The sequence below is a fragment of the Scatophagus argus genome, chromosome 15 (assembly GCF_020382885.2).
Source record: "Scatophagus argus isolate fScaArg1 chromosome 15, fScaArg1.pri, whole genome shotgun sequence".
Classification (NCBI taxonomy): Eukaryota; Metazoa; Chordata; class Actinopteri; family Scatophagidae; genus Scatophagus; species Scatophagus argus.
The window spans coordinates 21,027,922-21,050,998 of NC_058507.1; the positions used below are offsets into that span (position 1 = coordinate 21,027,922).

The 23,077-nt window shown below is 39.5% G+C and overlaps 1 protein-coding gene across 1 annotated transcript; it reads left to right on the forward strand.

Annotated features, from left to right (window-relative positions):
* Positions 1–282: 282 nt before the first annotated feature.
* daam1a (dishevelled associated activator of morphogenesis 1a) lies at positions 283–23,024 on the forward strand. The gene is made up of 26 exons (XM_046412428.1): positions 283–873; positions 5,369–5,586; positions 5,684–5,773; positions 7,293–7,364; positions 7,727–7,821; positions 7,919–8,138; positions 9,398–9,511; positions 10,718–10,828; positions 10,933–11,036; positions 11,196–11,262; positions 11,404–11,521; positions 11,640–11,778; positions 12,302–12,360; positions 12,786–12,973; positions 13,141–13,377; positions 14,725–14,832; positions 15,294–15,391; positions 16,464–16,548; positions 16,707–16,813; positions 17,501–17,589; positions 17,785–17,953; positions 18,534–18,641; positions 18,986–19,046; positions 19,197–19,331; positions 19,762–19,932; positions 20,018–23,024. The coding sequence occupies exons 2-26, from the start codon at positions 5,401–5,403 to the stop codon at positions 20,216–20,218; spliced, it is 3,132 nt and encodes a 1,043-aa protein (XP_046268384.1). The 5' UTR covers positions 283–873; positions 5,369–5,400; the 3' UTR covers positions 20,219–23,024.
* The last annotated feature ends 53 nt before the right edge of the window (positions 23,025–23,077 follow it).

The following is a 23,077-nucleotide window of genomic DNA, read 5'->3' on the forward strand; positions in this document are numbered from 1 at the left end:
CTGTACAATGTAAACGTGACATACTTTATAATCTGCTGTTCCAAATCTTAAAAAAAAAACTCCTAATCAGACATGATGAGATGCTGCACAGATATTTCTGTCACATCCCTCCCTCTCTCTCTCACTCTCAGCACACACACACACTCACACACCCACACACACAGCAGTGGGTGAGGTCTGGGCATGACTGTCTCCACCAGGAATGCAGTAGTGTGTGTTTTGAAGTCTGCATACTGTACACTCTCACTCAGACTGATCTGTTTCTCTGTGCGTTCTGCCTAGAACTGACTCATGAGTAGCAGGAAGAAGAAGAAGAAGAAGACAGAGGCAGAGTGACAAGAAGCAGTCAGGTGTGGATAGAAGCAAATGGAAGAGAATTTTGATTTTCTGGAACACCTGCAAGCTTCTGACAAACTTTAAGGCAATCCGTTTTGTAACCATCTCTTAGTGACTTCTCTTGTGGATTTTGTATTTCTCCAGTTTCGAGGCGAGCAAACCTCTTGTGGATTATGACTGCAGACTCAGTCTGAACATTTTGAATTCCATTTCAGTTTCTAGACTGATATAGGTGTCTGAGTTTTATCTCTATTTTTATTGCAATACTACGTTAATACGTTTTTTTTTTTTAGCTTAGGCAGTTAAATCTGTGTCTTTGGAGCTGAAGCTTCATTTCAGCGTCACTTTTTCTGTCTTTTTCTTTGGATTACATCACATTTCAAATTCAGAGAAGTCTGCAGTTATAACCAGCTGTTATAATGTTGAACACTGGAGTCTGTGCTATGCTGACAGCAGAGTGAGCGATGTTTACCTGACACCTGACTGCTGGAGCTGGACATGGCAACCCATTGCATCACATACAGGTGGATCACAACGGTAAGAAACCTATGACAAAGCAGCACTTTATTTCAGGCTTTACCAGGCCTGTAGCTTGTCTTGAATTTCCCTCGGGATCAATAAAGTATCTATCTATCTATCTATCTATCTATCTATCTATCTATCTATCTATCTATCTATCTATTTAGCAACAGTTTCAGAAGCAGACTTACTAAAGGCTTAAGAGTTTCTTAAGATATCTTGCAGTCTTAGGTAAGAATTACCAGAGCGGATGGCAACGCAGGGAGTGGAAAGAAATGCGATCAGGTGCCTTAATAGAAACCTTCTGATCAGATGTTGATTTTTCTTGTGCAGAAGAAGAAAATCTCTCACTACAGTGTCCTATGACAGTACCACCTGTTAAATAATAATTACAGATTGAAATGAGTGTGGTGCAGTTGTTTCATGGAGTTGGGTGGAGCTATTTTTAGCACCACTTGCTCTGGAAGTAGAAGTCTCCATTCATGTTCTCCATTAAGAATGTTAGACAATTTTATGGCTCGGAACTCGAAAATATTCCAGGTAAATCATCTGTTCAACAACAGTTGTTCTTCTGGTTCTGTGATAACATGTCAACTATACAATAATAATAATAATAATAATAACATTTGAAGTTAACAACTTGAAATTAACTGCAGCTTCCAAGATGTATTTCACCAAGAAACATCCAGTCACCGCCCTTCAAATTTTTAAAAATTTACATAAGGTCCTTTAAATGGGAATGTGTTGAGAAAACTGAAAACACAACCCTTTAAAATTTGTTTTAACTTAAGTGGTGTATAAATTAATCCATTTACAACAAATATATCGTTTTAGTAAAACTGAAAAAAAAAAACTGCTGTGTCCAGCCATTTTAGAAAGATGAAAATAGATCTATGAGTTTCAAAGTAGGGAGCAACAGGCTTGAAGCTGAGAGCCACAAACAGGGTCGGGAGGTCCAGCACATTTTTTTCTTTGGACTAGTTAACACTGACAAAAGTCCACAGATCTGATATGGGTTGCTCCTCACATTTTTTAGTGGGTTGAGGTCTTCCGTCATGGTGTCTAATGTGCAAAGACGAAGCAAACACTTCAGTCAGTCAGACTGTTGAGTTCTTCATTGTGATTACATTCTGTGAAACCATTTAAAAATGGTTCAGCAGGAGCCAGGATACACCCACACCCACTTCTGTTTTTCTGCCTGATGAGGACATGTGGATATCAGTCTCATGAACAACACACATTCATGTTGGGAAAAAAAAAAAAAAACAACCTCTAGCAAACATTTACTGACTGAATTGTCCTTGAATGAGGCAGTGTTGTTTTGCTGCTGACACTGACCTTTGACTTCTACACAGAGGAGGGGAGGGGAAACACACTTTCTCTGCAGGGATCAATAAAGTATTGATTAAACCCTGCAAACTCTGAGCTGACCATGGTTCATCTGAGCATCAGGACGAAGTATAACCCTGCCATCAATCTATACACAACATGAACAAACACACCCACAGTGCTGATCATTATTAGAGTCCTGCAGCAACCCTTGACATGCATACATTATTATTATGATGTTATGGTCCATTGGGGATCAACCTTACTGACTGTGGGGACTCCTAACCTTTTCTCTACTGAATTTTTGAATTTGACCAAGTACATTCACTCATGTACTAAAGTTCAGTGTAATTTTAATGCCCTGAACCGGGGTTTTTCTACTTCCTGTTCAATTAATTTCAGAGAAAATATTGTCATTTTAGTCATCTAATAAAGTTGTTTTACATATAAAACTGGATGACATTTTTTAGCGCTATGTGGAACCCTACACCAAAACCTCTAGGTAACGTTTGTTATTTAAAACCAGCACTTTGTGGTGACATCTGGCACTGCCTCAGAAGGTTCAGTTAAAAGCAAAATGAAAAAAAAAAAAAAAAAGCAAAAAGACACTCGTTCTTTTCAAAAACGCATCTCTGAGTTTAACAGAAAGAAAACACATAAATTACCCCACTTTATTAGCATTTATATCTAATATTTATATCTATATTTCTGAGGCAAGCTGCCAGCTAACCAAAGTAGTTGTAGCTGAGTATTCATCTGCATGTGCTGATTTGTTAACATGCGTAAGGTTGTCGGCTTAATTGGCTAGATTTGCTAGCAACAGGCCGGTTGCCACGGTAAAATTTTAGCACTGTGTATTTCTGCAAAGTACTTTTGTACATTTGTTATACATTTCTGCAATACTTATCATATTTAGATTACATCTATATGTGCTGACGTTCTCATCTGGAGATGGAAGGGTCGGGGCATTTTGTCTGAGCTTTTGGCGACTAAGTAGATACGTCAGGAAAGTTTCCGGTCATGTTTGGGTCGACAAAACCACGTCCTTTAAGACAAAACGGAAACTTTTCCTAACCTTAACGGCCTAAACCTATCCAGGCCTTAAGCATAGTGTGGTTGCTCAACTTAAAACTGAAAAGTAAAGAAATGTCAGACGTACAGTTTGATATTTTAAATAATGCCTGCTTTGCTAAAACACAAAGTGCCAACATTTATCCTGAGAATGGCTCTTAAGCAACGTTTTCACTCAAATAAACAATAAAAACTTTGTTCTTGGAAAGTTTTACTTGACTCATGCTGCATTTGCATTAAAAATCTGCGAGCTGAACCTGGTGAGGCATCACTTATCACTGGGATAAATCAGTACTCCCTTCCTGCTGTGGGTGTGTCTCTGCCTACCTGTCAAGTCGGTGCGCTTTACAAAACCTTCCTGTTGCTCCTGAACCTCCTGTCGGCCCAGTTAAAGCCAACCTGTTCGCGACTGCTAGCATTGTTGGTTCGATACTGCTAACAACTTTTACTTACTGACAGGGGAGCTGATTATTAATCAGCATTTTCTCTATAAACCAGACTGACATCAGGGTCAAAAGTAGAAACCTCATGATAACAGGTCCATTATCTCATTACCTTCTGATAGCAAAGCTCATTTTCTCATCATAACAAAATAAATGACTTTTGGTCTTGAGACATGTGGCATTCCATGCAATCACACCCCTTTATTGTTTTTTTATTGCCTCACTCAACAGCTAATGGGAGGAATATGGGTTCAATATCTTGCTCGCTCTACTTCCTGAGTCACAGTCAGTCCTATGCTGAGTATCATGCATCAGAAAAAAGTAGAAGCTAATCATCCAGTTAATCGAAAAGTTAAATAAGAAGAGAGAAATTGTGACAATCGTGACTGTGAAAGCAAATGTTTTAGTAAGCTGTTTCTAGTCGCAGTTTAACAGATGCATGAGAGATATTTTATATATATTGGCTTATAATCATAACAGTCTGAGTGCTACAAAAATGTATTCATAACATACTACAGAACATATCATGAAGCTCTGAAATGTGTATCCCCTCTCCTTTCCTGCCGAGAAAAGCTGTATAGAAAAGGGATTTGTTGCAGCTCTCGTGTTGGAGGACATGAGTGTGCACCTGCTATTCACTGCTACACTGAAACTGGTCCTGTGGTGCGACATAGCAAAGTGTTTAGGTCATAAATCAAATCCTTAGAGAAATGATCAAACACAGGACTGTGATGGAAGTGTACTGAGCCACACCTCGTGAACTGGGTGAACGACAACAGCTGTGTGCAGCTGTGGTTAGTTAATCACACCCAAATCAATGTGTGAGAGTGTGTGTCTGCTTGTGTCGTTTTGTGCCTGTGTTTAGTTGTGTTGCTGTCGATGGATATGAGACTGTTTGTCAGAGACATGTTTGTGTGCAAGCCAATACATATTTGTGTTGATTTTATGTGTTGATATTTAAGAGCGAGTGATAAGTATTTAACAGGTGTGTATGTGTTTGTGTGTGTGTGTGTGTGTGTGTGCCTGTATGCACGTACGTGATGATGCTGTGATGTTAATATATATAATAATAACACTATTATAACATGTCAACTAAAAATCTGAACTTTGATTAAGATTATCGGCAAAATGTAGATTAAATGTAAATTACGTAATCAATTTAAGTACTCATATTTACATGAACTGTATACTGTACAAACTCCATTGTAAAATAAAGAGTTTGGTCCAGACCTGCTGTGGTTGGAAAGCATCATGAGACAACTTTTGTTGTGATTTGGTGGTACTGACTTAAATTTAATTCAGAGTCTTCGTTGACCAACTGTTTAAGTATATTATCTTCATCATCAGTTTATAAGTTATATATCTATATCTGTCAAAAAATGCCTTTTTGGAAACAAATAAGTATTCATTCTTATTGTTCTTGTTATCATTATTATTATTATTATTATCGATTGTATCCGGATGTCTCTGTAGCTGTTTCACCATTGTCCTCAAATTAATGTTTTACATTTTTTTTATCAGGTTATCAACACTTCATTCAAAAACTATGCGAGTTTAGATGTCAGTTTGTCAGATCTCTGACAATAGGAATTGCTGCAAAATGCATCAAGATCGGACCCAGGGAGTACATGACCACACATTTAACTTCTGCTTTTCCTTTTCCTGCTTAGTGAACACTTCTGGTGAGGTCCCTGCTGTAACTATGGCTTCCCGGATGAAGGAGCCCCAGGGCCGTGGCCTGTCCACTCTGTTTTCCTGTTGCTTCAAAGAAAGTGACCAACCAGAGATCACCTACTGCCCTGACAACAATAGCACTGTAGCTGCGATGGAGCCCACCCTGCCCATGCCCCCCAGTCAAGAGCTGGACTCTATGTTCACTGAGTTGGTGGTGAGTACAAGACCTGCCATTTGAACACTGCATAATCATTCAAAAGCTTTCTTCATCTTCCTCATTCTTCTTTCTTCCTTTCTTTCTTCTGTCCCAGGATGAATTGGACCTTACGGAGGAGCACAGAGCCGCCATGTTTGCTTTGTCAGCAGAGAAAAAATGGCAGATCTACTGTAGTAAGAAAATGGTAAATATACATACATATTTATATATATATATATAATTTCATCTAATGGCAGTGTATGTGTTTTGATCAAACAAAACACATCATACAAAGTGTTGTCAAAATACAGCTTAAGTGTTACCTGTCCTAAATGGCCGCACTGAGAAGCCTGATCTCTGACAGAGGTGAGAGGAGGGGTAATGATAGACACTTTCACATGAAAAGTGGCAGAGATAGTTAGTTTAAAAAATGCAAAAGAGAGGTTGATAGTTGAGACTTTGCTTTCTTTTTTAATTCCACCAGTAATTAGAAAGAAACTGACACCGCAGATCCAACATGTATTCTGTTTGAAGCATACTGAGGATGTTCTGAATAGCCAAAAGAGAGTGTCCTGGCTAGTACATAAGGCTGCTTTAGGTTTAGTTGTAAATAATCAAACCATCCAACACATTCTTTCACCCTCAAGTCTTTCATCTCCTCCAGCTGGACGCTTAGACTGCTGTTACAAGCCTGTCATTGGCTGCTTATTTCAGGAGGCATCTCCTCCCTTCCTCTATCTGCATGTTACCATTTTCAAAATCCCTGTCGCTACAGGAAACAGCTACAACCTCAGAGCTAGCAACTGATAATGGGCGTAGTCGGACCTTTCTGTAGCACTGACGCCACTCTGTGGAGATCTGACTCTCTGTGTGCCTCGGAATTGTGAAAAGAAACCATCATGGTTGAATGGTGAAGCCAAGTTTCAAGATTTTTGAACAGTTAATCAAATATTAAGGTGCTGAAACATTTTGCATTATTGACAGCTGTCTCGGCTAGTATTGCCTGTGTTTACTGTTTACTGTTTACTGGTTTTTCCTCAGCTCCAACAAGGCCTTCTACCTCCCAGCTTTAGTAACTTCAGAACGACTGATTGACAACAATCAGAAAACTTCATTCTAAACATTAAAATTATCCCTTCAGAAACCTATAGCTGATGTCACAATTCCCCCTGCCGTTCATTTTCAGTCTATGATTTTTAGTGTATGATTACAATGCATGGTTATATCTACATAAGTTCTACATAAATTTCTCTCCCCTCTCTCTCTCCTCCCTCTCTCTCTCTCTCTCTCTCTCTCTCTCTCTCTCTCTCTCTCAACCCAACCGGTCAAGGCAGATGGCCGCCCATCTTGAGCCGGGGTCCGCTCCGAGGTTTCTGCCTTCTAAAAGGCAGTTTTTCCTCGCCACTGTCGCCAAGTGCTTGCTCAAGGGGGAATGTTGGGCTCTCTGTATTACAATTTAATTAAAGAGTTTGGTCTAGACCTGCTCTAATTGGAAAGTGTCATGAGATAACTTTTGTTGTGAATTGGTGCTATATAAATAAACTGAATTGAATTTCATACTTAACAACATATAAATCATAATACATTAATTTCTTGGAGAAGCTACAGGTTCTCAGATTTTCAATTGTGTGTGTGTGTCTTACTTAAGACACAGAGATGTTTGCTGTCAAGTAAGTATAAGTTTGAGCCTGACCTGCCTGTCTGTATGTGTGTGTGTATTTCAGGAGGCAGAAGAGAATAAAGGAGCAACCAGCTGGCCAGAGTATTATATTGACCAGATCAGGTCCATGGCTGCTGTGAGTCTTTTGTCATCCCGCTGTTTCTGGTTGATTTACAGTCGCAGGCCAATTTCACCAATTTCCCTTGTAAAAATAATTTTAATGATTTTTAAAGCCTCTTTAAGTCAATGGGGTTTTTTTTATTTTGTCTTGGAGTAATATCGAGAAGGACAGTACAGTGCAAATGATTGCCAACCAAGCTAATTTCATCAGAATAATTTCATGTTTGATTGTGTTTCCATGACAGATATTGTCATGCATATACTGACATACTGATGTAGTTTTCTTGTGTGACTTAGTGTCTGCTGATATTACTGACTGTGCCAAGGAACTGTGAAAAGTTTTGAGGTCCAGTTTTGTTTAACATCCTTTTTTTCCAGAGAAAGACTCTGCTGGCACTGGAGGGTGAGGAAGAGCAGGAAAGATTTAAGATCATCGACAGTCTAAAGACAGCACTGAGGACACAGCCAATGAGGTACAATGCACGTGTTAGTCTGTAAATGTAACGGTTTCTCAAAGGTGGGTGACCTAAAAATTAACCCCAGCTTGCATTTCTGACTCATCTCCTCCAGGTTTGTGACACGATTCATTGAGTTAGACGGCCTGTCTTGCATTCTGAATTTCCTCAAGTCAATGGACTACGAGACCACGGAGTCTCAGGTCCACACCTCACTGATTGGCTGCATCAAAGCTCTGATGAACAACTCTCAAGGCAGAGCTCATGTCCTTGGTCACTGTGAGAGTATTAACATCATCGCAGAAAGTCTTGTCACTGAAAACATCAAAACCAAGGTAAGCAGGTGCATCACAAATGGCACATAGCATACTTTGTCATGTTCTGTTAACATTTCCCACTAGAAAGCAAAATGACTACAAAAAGAGGCAAAATAACTACATAGAGACTTAGCAAGTCCACAAAAAAGATGCCTAAAGGCCACAAAGAGAAATAAACAACCACAAAAAGAAGAAAAAGTGCCAGAAATAGGTGAAAACCTACCCCAGAGAGCCAAAAAAAGAGCACAGAGAGATGCAAAACAAGTACAAAACAAAAAAACAACCATCAAGAGACACAAAATAACTACAAAGAGATTGCACGGCTCCAGTGTGGAGCCCACATTTCATGTATGCATCACGCATGGTTCAAACAAAACTGAAACCCATCGGAAAAACATGAGTCGATAGTGATACTGGTGATCAAGGACTCTACAGAGGACCCATAATGTGTCCATCAAGCAAAAAGTCTATGTGAAGGAAATACAGGTTTCAGACTGTGTATATCCAAAATAAAAAAAGATGGAACTTGAGAAGAAAGCTTCACAATTATATTCTAAAATGTACTATATAATGCACATTTTTACAAATATGTACAAAGTTGTGATTATGCGTAAGAAATGAGTGAAAACAAAACTAAATCGCCTTTCCCTCACATGAATGTTTGCTGAATGTAGACCATAAGGGTTGAAACAAAGCTTCACACATAGCTTGACTCTAGTTTGTGTTGGGATCTATGAAACTACACTATATGGACAGAAGTACTGGGGCATATCTCTTTCTTATTGAATTCAGGTGTGTTTCAGAGGTTGTGCTGGTTACTTTACTTCCAATGAAGGGGATTTTAATGCTTCAGCATACCAAGACATTTTGCACAATGCTATGCTTCCAACTTTGTGGCAACACTTTGGGGAAGGCTCTTTTCTATTCCAGCATGACTGAGTCCCAATGCACAAAGCAAAGCTCCATAAAGACATTGGATGAGTTTGGTAAACAAATTGTTGCCACCATTTGAGAATTATATGAGATATAATCTTATAATATAAGATCTTATAATGTAAGACTAAAGTAGAGAGAGAAAACTGATGGTGATGAGGATGTTATACTCAAGTGTCAGCTCAAACCATTGCTTAAATGTTCAGTTTTCATGATTTTGTTTCTGGTCAGGTTTTTAAAAAAGGTTCAACTTTAGGGTAGTTTTTGAACCACATCCCAGTAAATAATCATGAAATCCATTCTCCTTCTCATTTTTAATGGACCCGTGTTTGTTCTTCCTTTAGATTGCCGTGTTAGAGATCCTTGGTGCAGTATGTTTGGTGCCAGGGGGCCATAAGAAAGTACTGGAAGCCATGCTGCACTACCAGAAATTTGCTTCGGAGAGAACACGCTTCCAGGTCTGCCTTTGATTTGTCCGTTTGTGTGTGCGTCATTTCATTTTCTGCAAATGACAATGCAAGTGTGTACGGACAGAACACATAATACAAGTGCTAATATAGGTTGTTGCAGGACCTGCAACTGATTGGAGCTCAGCTGTAAAAAAAAATAATTACTGCAATTTACAGTTATTTACAATAAGAGATGCCAGGACATTGTTCACTTCCAGATCACAGATCTCTGCATTGCCTTCCATCTGCAACCTGTTTAATCACAATGCTAATGTTTTATAACCTGGCCCACCTGAGCCATGAATTATTGGCACTGCTTGTGGATATAACTCTGATCTGACTTTAGTGTGCATATATTTCCAAAAGTATTAAATAATCATTTTTGAGCCACTAGATTAATGTGACTATTTCTGCAGAGACCCCAGATGTGGCTTCTTCTTCTTCTTCTAATTTCTATGTATCAGCTTTTGGGTAGTGGGCTTGTAGATCCCAACCAATAATAATGTTCAGGGTGTCAGGATGGACTACAGGCTAAAAACATCATGACCAAGTTACATTGGTGTCTTTGTCACTTTGTCACAGTGTCATGGCTGTATGAAAAGCTGCAGGTCTGTGTGTGTGTGTGTGTGTGTGTTTCTGAAACTTGTGCTTGGTCTGATATTTATTCGAACATAACAGCTCTAAATAAATAAGCAGAAAATATCTTTTATTTCTCTGATTGTTGTCGTTCACGTTGTTCCCTCTCTTCATTAACCTTCCAGCTTGCTAAAACTTTCCACCAAGTTTCATGAAATGTGGCCAACAAAACAGACCAAAAACAACAAAATGGGTGAAAACATGGTCTCTTTCGCAGACATAACGAATGTGTTGGACAGATTGAATAACATACTGAAATCCTGGAAGCCTCAGTGGAACTAAACATGCAGGCCCTGTTAGTCTTTTGGAGACTCAGTGTGTCATCAGAATCATTAGGAGCCATCCTCAAGGGGGCATTAATATTTCGATCAGATTGTGACAGAAAGTGTGTCCGCAATCAGCTGCATGACAAACTAGCTGACCACCTACTTTCTCTGTTGAGATGACTCATGTATGAACTGACGTAGCAAATGTGTATTCAATTTGCACAAAGATTTCAGCAATTTTGAGGTCAAGCTGAACCTGAAGAAGATCTATTTTATAATGCTATAACTTGTATTCTTTGTATTGTGTGTCCAGACCCTGCTGACGGACTTGGATAGATCCACAGGTCGCTACAGAGATGAAGTCAATCTGAAAACTGCCATTATGTCCTTCATCAATGCTGTGCTCAGCAAGGGAGCAGGGGAGGTGGATACACTTGCTCTTTGTATTTATATTTTGTATTTATTTGTATTAAAAGATGAATATGATGATTTTATTAATTGCGTTGTGTTTTGATTGTGTGTTTGCAGACCAGTCTGGAGTTCCGCATCCATTTGCGCTATGAGTTTCTTATGCTGGGCATTCAGCCAGTCATCGACAAACTACACTCACATGACAATGCCACCCTGGACAGGTAAATGGTGCACCAAAGGGTCCTAGCATTTCGTGATATCAATCATGTGTCATGGAACCGACAAATAATCAACAGGTCATGGGAAAATATTTGTAGTTTGACACGCTTTGTTTTAATTCGCTTTCTGAGTACAGCTGGAACATGTGTTGTTGTTTCCAGACATCTGGACTTCTTTGAGATGTTAAGGAACGAAGACGAGCTTCTGATGTCCAAACGCTTTGATGCTGTAAGTCATAAAACGCACTTGTACCAGTGCGTCATTAGCATTGAATTTCTTTTTTTATGTCAACTGAAGTATCAAAATGACACTCAGATATGTAATGCATCATAAACCTGAAGATAAATGTTTTGTGATGCATTGCTTCAGGTCCATATAGAAACTAAAAGTGCCAACCAGATGTTTGAGCTGATCAAGAAGAAACTGAGCCACACCGAAGCTTACCCTCACTTCCTGTCTGCGCTGCAGCACTGTCTCATGATGCCATGTAGGACTGACTGTCTCTCTGTGTGCTTGTTGACTGTGACGTTTTTTTAAATTGCCATAAAAAGATCCACGGCGGTAGCAGCTTTTCCTTCTGCTGACTCTTCTCTGTGTGTCTGTAGATAAGCAGAACAGTGCCAGGCTTCAGTACTGGGTGTTGTTGGACCGGACCATTCAGCAGCTGGTTCTGCAGACAGACAAAGGTGAAAACCCTGATGTTGCACCACTGGAGGACTTCAATGTTAAAAATATTGTCCGGATGTAAGTTTTGCAGGGTTCCTAACTTTGGGGCATGAGCATTACTGCCTGATTTTCTACAGTTTTTTAATAATGGCAAGAGATGAGATTCAAACAGAACCCATGGAATAGTGTGCTGTCAGATGAAGCTGATGGTTATGTTTCACATTCAGCCAAGACTTTTCAAGGTTCTCCAGAGTATGAATGGCAATCTTTATAGTAATACTAATGCTAATACTAGTAGTACAAATAGTACCTTGTAAAACCTCTTATAGAACCGAGTAATAATAATACCTTTGGAGGTTGATATAGTAAAGTCAAATAAATTACATAGAGTAAAATTTTTAGAAACAAACAATCTTTGATTTGTAATTTTGTCATTTGTTTTTTGCATGTGTTATTGTACTCAACGTTTGCACTTCATTGCGCTTTTTTGCAAAGGGGAAGTAAGAGGAGATTGGAAACCCTAGCTGCTAAAACAACATTATGGTGTGTGTGTGTGTGTGTGTGTATGTGTATGTGTGTGTCTGTGTGTGCGTTTCTACAGGCTAATCAAGGAAGATGAGGTCAAACAATGGAAAGAACAAGCTGATAAAATGAGAAAGGGTAAACACACAACACACATATGCATGCATGTATATGCATGCAGAGGGGATGTGAACTTTACATGCAGTTTTATTAAAGGGGAAAAAATGGAGAACTTGACTGGATGTTATGATCCCATAATCACTGCAGATGTGCAGAGGAATAATACAAAACATTTCTTTTGCTGACTTCATCATCTGGGAATAAATGTTTTCATAATGTATTTAACAAAACAAATTAGATCAGTAAGTAGGTATATCAGGGTCTAGATAAAGTATATTAAACAACTCAAATCACGTAATAAGTTTTTTTTGTTATCTTTGCTCCTTCAGTCATCATCCACCCTAACAGCTTTTCCATCAACAACCACAATCTGACCAACTCCACTCTCAGATAAACACCCTCCTGTAAGTCATTCTAGCTTTCTCACCTTCTCTTCTCTCCAGAACATCAGAACTTACAGCAGCGTCTTGAAAAGAAAGAGAGGGAGTGCGAGGTCAAGAACAAGGAGAAAGAAGACATGATGGCCATGTTGAACAAGATGAAAGACAAACTGGAACGGGAATGTAACGAACACAAGCAAGCCAAACTGCAAGTGGCAGAACTGTCTGCTCGGCTGCAGCAGCTCAGCACTGTATGTTTACCGACGCAGCATCCATGAATCTGTGATATACAAATGTCATTGACTTTTGAGATAAAATGTACAATCTACAAACTGGAGTTTCTCAGAGTAACAAGATGTCAGCCTCATCAGTCTGTTTTGGAGGAATCCAGCTTTGGTTGACTCTGTTCTCTCACTAGAATTCCAGTGTTCCAGGAGGACCTCCTGTGATGCCTGCTGCTTTAGTTCCTTCGGTTCCTGTCCCATCCATCCCTCCACCACCACCTCCTCCTCCAGGAGGCCCACCAGCTTTTGGTATGGCTCCATTTGCTCCACCTCCCCCTCCTCCAGGAGCTCCACTAGGAGCTGCCCAGAAGAAGAATATTCCTCGGCCATCTAACCCACTGAAGTCATTCAACTGGAGCAAACTTCCTGAGGTACACTTACTACTGCTAGATGCATTTGGACTAATGTTACTGCTACTGTCAGTGCTGCTCTAATTATGCTACTATATATACATTTACTACTGCAGCGCTGCTACTACTATTATAGTTGTCACTTCTGCAGTATTTCAATCCTGTCGTTCACAACAGAATTCTTAGCCAACCAGGTTACAGAAAATGTGTTGAGGGAAGAACATACTGTCACTGAGCAAATGGCAAACTGAAATGAGCGCTGAAGAAAAGATCGGTTTGGCCTAGAAAGTCCTGACTGGATTTGTAATGCAAGTTCAATTTAAAGTTTTATTTTGTTTTTGTAGATGTGGTAGATGTGTGCTACTCACTGTGTACTGTAAAGTGATCAAAAAGGCTGCTGTTCAGATTGTTATTCTTCCTAATAATCCTTATGATATAAATGACAAACTCCTCCCAAATGGCAGTTGTTCTTTAGCAGGTCAATACTTTAAGTTTCAGTTTTAAGTTTGATGTTAAGTGTTGAAGTTCCTGCATCGTTAACCCTTATTCAAAAACTTCAAGGTAAAATTATATCTTCACTTTTAAACTTTCCTTCAAATTCTAATACATTAGCTCAGTGTAAATGGTCACCTATAAAGTTCTTTTATCGTGTTTTAAAGCAATCCAACTGAGAACCTTGTCTGACCAACCTGCCTGAAAGTTATTAGTTATTATTGTTAATTATAAGTCACCTTCAAGATTTTCCTGAGAATCAAATATTTATAATGACTAGGTATACAAGACATGTTTAGTCATACTTACAGAATCACAGTAAGTAAATACTGAAAGGCATCACAGCAAAAACACACAAAAGCGGAGGACCCAGATGCAGACCGTGACGGCAGAGCTTATAAAGTTCAGTGATTGGTAGAGACAGGCAAGGGACAGTCCAAAAAAGACAAGGTCCACAAAACAGAGATTCCAAAACACATATGGAACAAGTCTGGAATGTTAGACACACAAAGTACTGAGACAAATTGGAAAAGAATGAGGCGAGCACATACAGACAAAATAGACTGGGGAGGGAAAGCTAAAAAGAAACAGGTAAACAGAAACAGGTAAGCAAATAAGCTAAAATAATAAACCAAACTAAACCCAAAACCATGACAAACATTTTGAGGCACTGCTGTAGACTACCATAAAGAATAAGTCAGGTGTATATGTTCCTTCTTATGAACAAATCCCATGTGCTGACTAAATGAATGCATCCTCCAAATAAAATCTGATCCTCACATGTCATCTTCTGGCATAAACAGTGAAAAAAAAAAAAATATCACTTGGATCTTGAAATAAGAAATTGTTGACGAACTGCATTATTGTTTGTTTCAGAACAAGATAGAAGGAACCATATGGGGAGAGATTGATGATCTCAAGGTGTTTAAAATTCTGGATTTAGAAGAATTCCAGAAGACCTTCTCAGCTTACCAGAAGCCACAAGTAACATATTACGCACTGAGACACATTCCTGTCACACCTTCAGCGACACTCTAAAGTCTCTATTTTGCCTTTTACTTCACGATTGTTTATTGTTTGTGTCTTTAATATATCAGTCCATCCATTTGTAGATTTGTTTCATTGTGTCACATATTATTGACGCTGACAGTGATCAGTCAAATGGACGAATGAAGCTGTCAGAGACGTCCAAGAGATGTATGAACTGTATGACACGAGAGGAGAGTAAACATATTAACGACAAAACCTTATTTCATTAATAAAATACCTTATTTTTCATGAGGTTGTTGTGCTGGAGCAGTCACCTTGAGATAATGATATGGTCATTCCCATTGTTAGCATTACACTTTGTTATATTGTGCAGTATTTTGTGGAATTCTAACACTTTTGCACATATGGTGTAAATGTAGTTATCAGTTAATGTGTGTTGTTTTTGGTATTAACAGAAGAATGCTGAGGATGATCATACCTTTGGCAAGAAAGTCAAGGAGCTGTCAGTAATCGATGGTCGCCGAGCACAGAACTGTAACATCCTGCTCTCACGGTCAGTGAGTGCAACAAAATAATCACAATGACAATTATGTCTTTATTACATGTGATTATTACTTATGACTTTATTGATCCCTGGGGGAAACTGGGCATCATTATCATACTGAGCATCATTATCATATCAGTTTGATATCAAATCAAATCATGTATCACGAATACTAAATATACAACTGCAGCCTCACTGCAACTCATCCTCTCTGTCCCACTGTAACCCGCCCACTTAGCCTCTCTGTCCCACTGTAATCAGTCCACTCAGCCTCTGTCCCACTGTAACCAGCCCACTCAGCCTCTGTCCCACTGTAACCCGCCCACTTAGCCTCTGTCCCACTGTAACCAGCCCACTCAGCCTCTGTCCCACTGTAACCAGTCCACTCACTTTCTGTCCCACTGTAACCAGTCAACCGACCCTCTCTGACCCACTGTAACCAGTCCACTCAGCCTCTGACCCACTGTAACCAGCCCACTCAGCCTCTGTCCCACTGTAACCAGCCCACTCAGCCTCTGTCCCACTGTAACCAGCCCACTGACCCTCTCTGTCCCACTGTAACCAGTCCACTCACTTTCTGTCCCACTGTAACCAGTCCACTCATCCTCTCTGTTCCTCTGGAACCAGTCCACTCACTTTCTGTCCCACTGTAATCTACTATAGGTGGACGTCCACTCTGGAGCTCTGCTCCCCTGCAGCTGCAGACACACCTGTGGCTTTTTTTCTGCTGATTTATCATATTTTTTTTATTCGATTTTCATACAGTTGATCAAACTGTTTGGTGTAACTTTTGGCTGTACTAATGGATGTGACTTGAAATGTAGCAAAGTACAATATTTGTGATAAAAATCACAGATTTCTAAGAATTTTCACCTGCATCTGCTAGAGTAAGAACTCAATCCACACGGGCACAATTAACAGTGCAAACAATGAGCTGACACACCAACGCAGCCATCCTAACAAATTATTAACATCACCAAAAGAAAACTGATTGTGTACTGCATTGCATTAGGAATGCTGTTTTAATTCAAAAACTCACTGTGTGATATGGAAATATGTAATCCAAATCTCTGTGTTACAGATTGAAGATGAGCAATGAGGAGATCTGCCATGCCGTTCTGACCATGGATGAACAGGAGGACTTACCTAAAGACATGCTGGAACAGGTGCCAAGTCATAGACATACAGCTTTCATACTAATGTGGTGATTCTATATTAATAACGTCACCATAACAATGAGGGCACCAGGATTTCTTAATCACTTTTAGGCCTTTTAAATCGGACACACTTTTCATGGTTTATGTGTATGTGTCCATGTGTGAAGCTTCTGAAGTTTGTTCCTGAGAAGAGTGACATCGAGCTGCTAGAAGAACACAAGCATGAGCTGGATCGTATGGCCAGAGCAGATCGTTTCCTGTATGATATGAGCAGGTAAAACAAATTAAAAACAAACAGCGCTGAACACACAGCCTGACTATATCATTCAACATGGCAGTGTATCATACGGTGTATGAGGTTCCCTGATCAGTCCTAACTCCTCCTGGGAGCACTGCACTTGGACAGTATCTTGGCCTTCATTCCATTCAGAGATCTAAGAGCTATCATTTTCCATTCAAGCCTCACTTCTACTTTTGAATGATCGATATTGGCACAAAAACAAATTCCTTGAGAGTAGCAGTCTCAGGTACGTCTTCATTTCCAGCGCTGCTGTCGTCAAAGCCCTTCAGCATCGAAGAAAGTGCTGCTCTGCAATATACCTGACACTCAGTTGCTGCATCATCATCTTTTTTCACCATTGTGTCTGTATTCTGTAGTCTATATGTCTGTTCATAAAGAGTGACAACAGCGCCATCAAGAGGCAAAAGATAGATCAGTAGGCATAAATAGAAGAAAATGACATCGTCATACTTTTTACATCAAAACATTGATTAAAGCAAATAGTTTGTGGAATAGAGGAGTTGTATGCATAATGGCACCAAATGAATGAATCAGACAGGGTGTCATGTCCCTAAAAATGTTGCTGAAACAAAAGGTACATGTTTGATCCCTGTTGATTTTTGTTAGTTTATCAAAAGAGGACTTCCTCAATTATGTTGTCTTTTTTCTGTTGTCACCCAGCATCAACCACTATCAACAGAGACTCCAGTCTCTCTACTTCAAGAAGAAGTTTGCCGAAAGAGTGGCTGATGTCAAACCTAAAATCAAAGGTACTCTTTTCTATCCCAAAAGGTCATTAGTTCACATTGAAATGGTTGAGGAAGGCTACATCTGAAGCAAAGGCACATGCCGCCAATAAGGATGAATGCATTTCTCTCGTAAAGTTCTGTTTTGTATGAATACATTATAGGATATCGGATATTATAGTACTGATTTGAGTGAATGTATTGTATGTGTGGTTTCAGCACTGAGTCTTGCATCCAGGGAGGTGATAAAGAGCGGGGCACTGCGTCAGCTCCTGGAAGTGGTTCTGGCCTTTGGGAACTACATGAACAAAGGACAACGAGGAAATGCCTATGGCTTTAAAGTGTCCAGCCTCAACAAGATAGCAGACACCAAGTCAAGCATCGACAAGTATGGTTCATAACAAGGCTTCCTACCTGGTCTTTTAGACAGAAGACATTTTGACAGTGACAGTATGTATAGCACAGACGTAAAGAATACGGTCCTGGTATTATGCATGCTGTCTCACTGTCACGCCGCCATGGCTTACTGACTGTTATCATGTTATTACATCATACATATTACATCATGTTAGTAGGACTGTATGACGGCAAGAATCACCATACATGAGTTATGATTCACTTTAGTGTGTTACTGTAAGCAAGGGGACATATCTTTTTCATGGGCTGGTGTTCTTTGTGTTGTGGTGGACACACTCAAATGGCTTAGCATATTTTATTGCTATCTAGCTTAAACGCAAAACGAAACTTTTTTTGCATGTAAACTATAAATTAAAAATTGACTGTCGAATGTTTTTGAATATATATGTTGATAGGTTATCAATATTTTCTTACAACCCAGTTATAAGTAGCACCCATGCTTTTCCTACTATGACAGTCAGAATGCCTGATGTGGGAAAAGCCCAATTACTTAGTTCAGCTATTTCTTCTAAACAGCACAGAGAACTGATGCATGTGGTGTGTGTTTGTAGAAACGTCACTCTGCTCCACTACATAATCACTGTACTGGAAAAGAAGTTCCCCAAGTTGGTGACCTTCAGTGAAGAGTTGCAAAATGTTCCAGAAGCTGCTAAAGTCAAGTAAGGATGAACAGACACACACTCTTTGTGGCAGCAACAGCTGACGTAACACATGCAGAATGATGTCTGATGAAATCACATGGTTTACTCTTTTTATGAAATTGACAGCAGGTTTTCATTTCATTGCACCGTTGTACAGCCAGCGTGGGATGTTAATCAAACCTGGCAACCTCACTGGCAACAACAGTTGAAGAATCTGTGCACAATCACTGTACAGACTCTTCACCAAGAAACTGTTCCCGTTTAGACTATCTTAAAAAAAAATAACATAAATAATAATAATCATGTTTAATGCAGATGGTAATGACGGGATGTCTTATGTCTCTCTTTCACTCCCTCTCTAGTATGATGGAGTTGGAGAAGGACATAGGCAATCTGAGATCTGGCCTAAAGAGTGTTGATGCGGTGAGTGAACTCAGTAAAGTGCTCGGAAATCTGTATGGCACCCAACAACCTGTAAAAGCTATTGTAAAGAAAAGTAAAAAATACATGTCTGGAGAAGTGTCACATCTTTGAAATCGATATGTCTGTCTCTGTCTCTGTCTCTGCCTCCAGGAGCTGCAGTACCAGCAGACTCAGTCCTCTCAGGGTGCTAAAGATAAGTTTGTCTCTGTGGTCAGTCAGTTCATCACTGTGGCCTCCTTCACCTTCTCTGATGTAGAGGAGTCACTCACTGAGGCCAAAGAAGTGGTGAGTGGGCGAAAGACTTTGTCCCATTTTCAGCTTACGCCTTCAATGGCTTGGCTAGCAGTCTCCCACTGCTTCTAATCTTTATGCTAAGCTAGGCTAACCATGTCTTGTACTTAACACACAGACATGAGGTTTATATCTAGCTTGCATCTCACTTTAAATAAATAGAAAATGATGGTATTTATAAAATTGTTGATGTTAAGGTGTGCCACTGGGTTGCCTTAACAGTTGCCCTCACATTATATTACAGTGTCAATTTCCCTCCTGTCTATTATGAGGGTACTGTTGTTTAACCTTATGTATAACAAATACTGTAATTTAACTGTGCCATTTTTTATGCAAGGTTCAAAATAGTACATGAAGGTAATTTGTAGTCTAACCAAGAGTGAATCAAACGACCAACTTCACCTTATTATGTCTCTTGATGAAGTTTGCAAAGGCACTGAAACACTTTGGGGAAGACATGTCTAAACTGCAACCGGATGTCTTCTTTGGGATCTTCGACACTTTCCTCACTGCTTTTTCTGAGGCCAAGCAGGACAACGAGAACATGGCCAGACGCAAGGAGGAAGAGGAGAAACGGGCACTCATAGAGGCACAGGTTTGAACACATCAGATCATCATCATCATGAAAGTGCAGTAAAGATATTATTCTCCTGTCATGATGTTTCTCTCTCCTTCTGCAGCTGAAGAGAGAGAGGGAGCAGAAGGCTAAGGAAAGGAAAGCAAACGGAGAAGAGGAGGGCGGTGAATTTGACGACTTGGTGTCTGCTCTGCGCTCTGGAGAGGTGTTTGATAAGGACATGTCTAAAATGAACCGCAGAAAACAGCGGAGACACGACTTTGACAGCAGCCGGGAGAGACCAGTGACAAAGCTAAACCAGTAAGAGGATTCCTCGTGGACTGATTGTTAAAGCCCTGCTGCAACACATGAATATCTCAGGAGCACTGTGGTCGGCGCAGTCATTTTCACCACAAACCACTTTCTAATGGTTGTATAGAGTACATCTAGATACATACAGTATGTACTTGTACAGTATATAGAAACAGGGCAACTATTTCTGTATGTTAGCCCTTTATTGCGTTACCACGCACTATCGGAGGCCTCTGCTGAGAAGACTATTGCTCGCTAATAATTTTTCAAGGCATTTGTCATGAGATCACTACTGTCTTGCTATCTGGAGAAAATAAAAACTGCTTTCATACTGTAAGGACTCAAAGGAACAGTTCACCATTTTTGGAAGTCAACAATAGCTTGGTGTGAAAACTGGAAGAAGGAGGAAGCAGCTAGCCTGCCTCTGTCCACTGAAACTCACTCTGTGAAACGAATGGATGGACATTCTCCAGCAAGAACCGGATTTCCCTATTACACAGACTACTTCCAAAATCATTAGTCTTCCATTTCCCAGCAAGCACATGAACCTGGGAACCCCCTCAATCCGTGTTTCACTCTACTCCCACCTCATTACAGATAAAGGACATTCAGGGTCCGTGACGACTGTGTCTATGATGACAAGACTCCAGGAAGCTGCAAACAGTTACAGTCCTCTGCTATTTCTTTGAGACTGACAAGGAAAAGTTTCAGCACAAATTAATTAATCGTGCGTACATTTTTGGCTGGAGGGGTTTAGCGGAGTAATACAAGGGAGCAGAAAGAGAGAGAGCGAGAGAGAGACAGAAAACAGGATCTTCTGCATTGTGTATGTTCTAATCTCGCTCTCTGACATAAAGTCAATGAGTGTATTTGAGGGAAAAAAATGCAACTGACAAGGCAAAGAGACCACAACGTTCTTCTGCAGGATATAAATTCAACTTGCACTTGCACTGCACACTGTTAAATTGCTCTACGTGTGTGTGTGTGTGTGTGTGTGTGTGTGTGTGTGTGTAACCAGGGGTGGGTCTACATGACACCCTGTCTAATTTAAATTTGCTTGTACTTTTGCACAATATAACATAATATATAACAGACTATGAGTGGTAGTGATTGCTAACGTGGGATAGGTTTGCCGTGGATGGAGTGTTGTTGTTGTTGATTGTTTGCAGTATGTTTAGATTGTCTTGAAGTTTTTCAGACAGTTCAACCTAATGTGTTGTGTCAATGGTAGCGACAACAGCAGACACCGGGGCTGTCTAAAACTACAAATACGTTCTCTCACAATGTAATTTTTGAAACTTAATGTATATAAATGTAGAGAGCTGAGGCAGAATACTGTTCCTCTTTGTGCATTTACAGTAAGTGAGGAAGAATTTCCCAAAAGTCCACTCTGCTTGACAGATTTTCAGTGTTTTTATGTTCTATTAATGGGATGTTCTTGTTAAAGAGAGCGGGAAAGAGAAAAGTAAGCTTTCAGAGAGAATATGTCAAATTATAGAGTTATAATATCCCTCTTAAATTTGTAAGTTTGCACACCTTTGATTTGATCAGTTGCATTAGAACTGCACAGTTCTGAAAGGAAAAAAATCCCTAAAACATTCACTGATCCAAGTAAAATTTATTCCAAGTTTCAATTATAGCGACTGTCAACATTTATACCACATTTGCATTTGTAAAGTTGATGTATTAATTTTCATTTTCAACTCTTAAAGTGATCAAAACACGTTTTGTTTTTGGGGTAGATTGCATCCCCAGTCAGTAGATTAGTATAATTGTACTTCTCTGACCAAAAATCAGTATTACCAGTTGATACGGGTATAGACTGTGTACTGTAGTCAAGTGTAATGTGGGTGAAATGATGAAATCATGGTGTATTATTTCTAATGCTTGTTAATCAGCCTCTCCTGCCTTTATCACCTGCTGTAGCTTGTCCACGTCTCCACTGATGGTTTTGATCGCTTTTGGTGAAAAATCAGAGGAATGAGTGTGTTCACTCAATGTCTGCGTCTTCTTTGATTGAAATAGATAATTCACATGTTTCATGATCTGGAACCATTTACATAATATTGCCATTTTTATGATTTGAGAACATCCCCAAATAAGCACAAACGTGTCCACACCTTTACGTTTTATAGCGTGAAACAGTTTCTCAGCTGCATGGGACATCTGGACTCATTGAACGACACTTCCGTCTGTTCAAATTGCATTGCAAAGTACATTAACTGATTTATTGTTTCTTTGTGTTTTGATTTTTTTTTTTTTTTAAATTGAAGAAGAGGACTTGAAGGGGTTGAAGTGAAGTTGTAATGAAGTAATTCTGTCAAACTGTTATATTGTAGATAATGTTTGTGTTCTGTCACACTTCCACACAATATAGTTAACATACATACACACACAAAAGGAACAGAGAGAGAGAGAGAGAGAGTAAACATTGGATTGATAAGTGATCATTAGTCAATTCGTCATGTTGTGTATAATCCATATAGAGCTGGCTTCATTCTCTTGAAATTTTGCACAAAATGTACCAGACCCTCGTTGTTTCAAGTCCCCCAAAATATTTGCATTTCCTTGAGAAGATCTGTTGTATGTAGCTTTGTACTTCTACTGCACTATGTCTTAGAGAGAGATATACAGCCTTAGTTACTTTTCAGATTCCAAATTTCCATACCCCTCGTGCCTAATGGAAATCATGTATGTCCAGATGTGCTGCTTTTGAATGTTTGTGATAAATTCATGAATGAAGTGTTCTTTTATGTGTTGAGTAATCCAATCCAAATAGGCCTACACTGGTTAAAATAAACGAGGAACATTTCGCTGCACACTGAGTAGTACTTTTAAAATAGATTAAATACATTTTGCTGATAATTTAGTT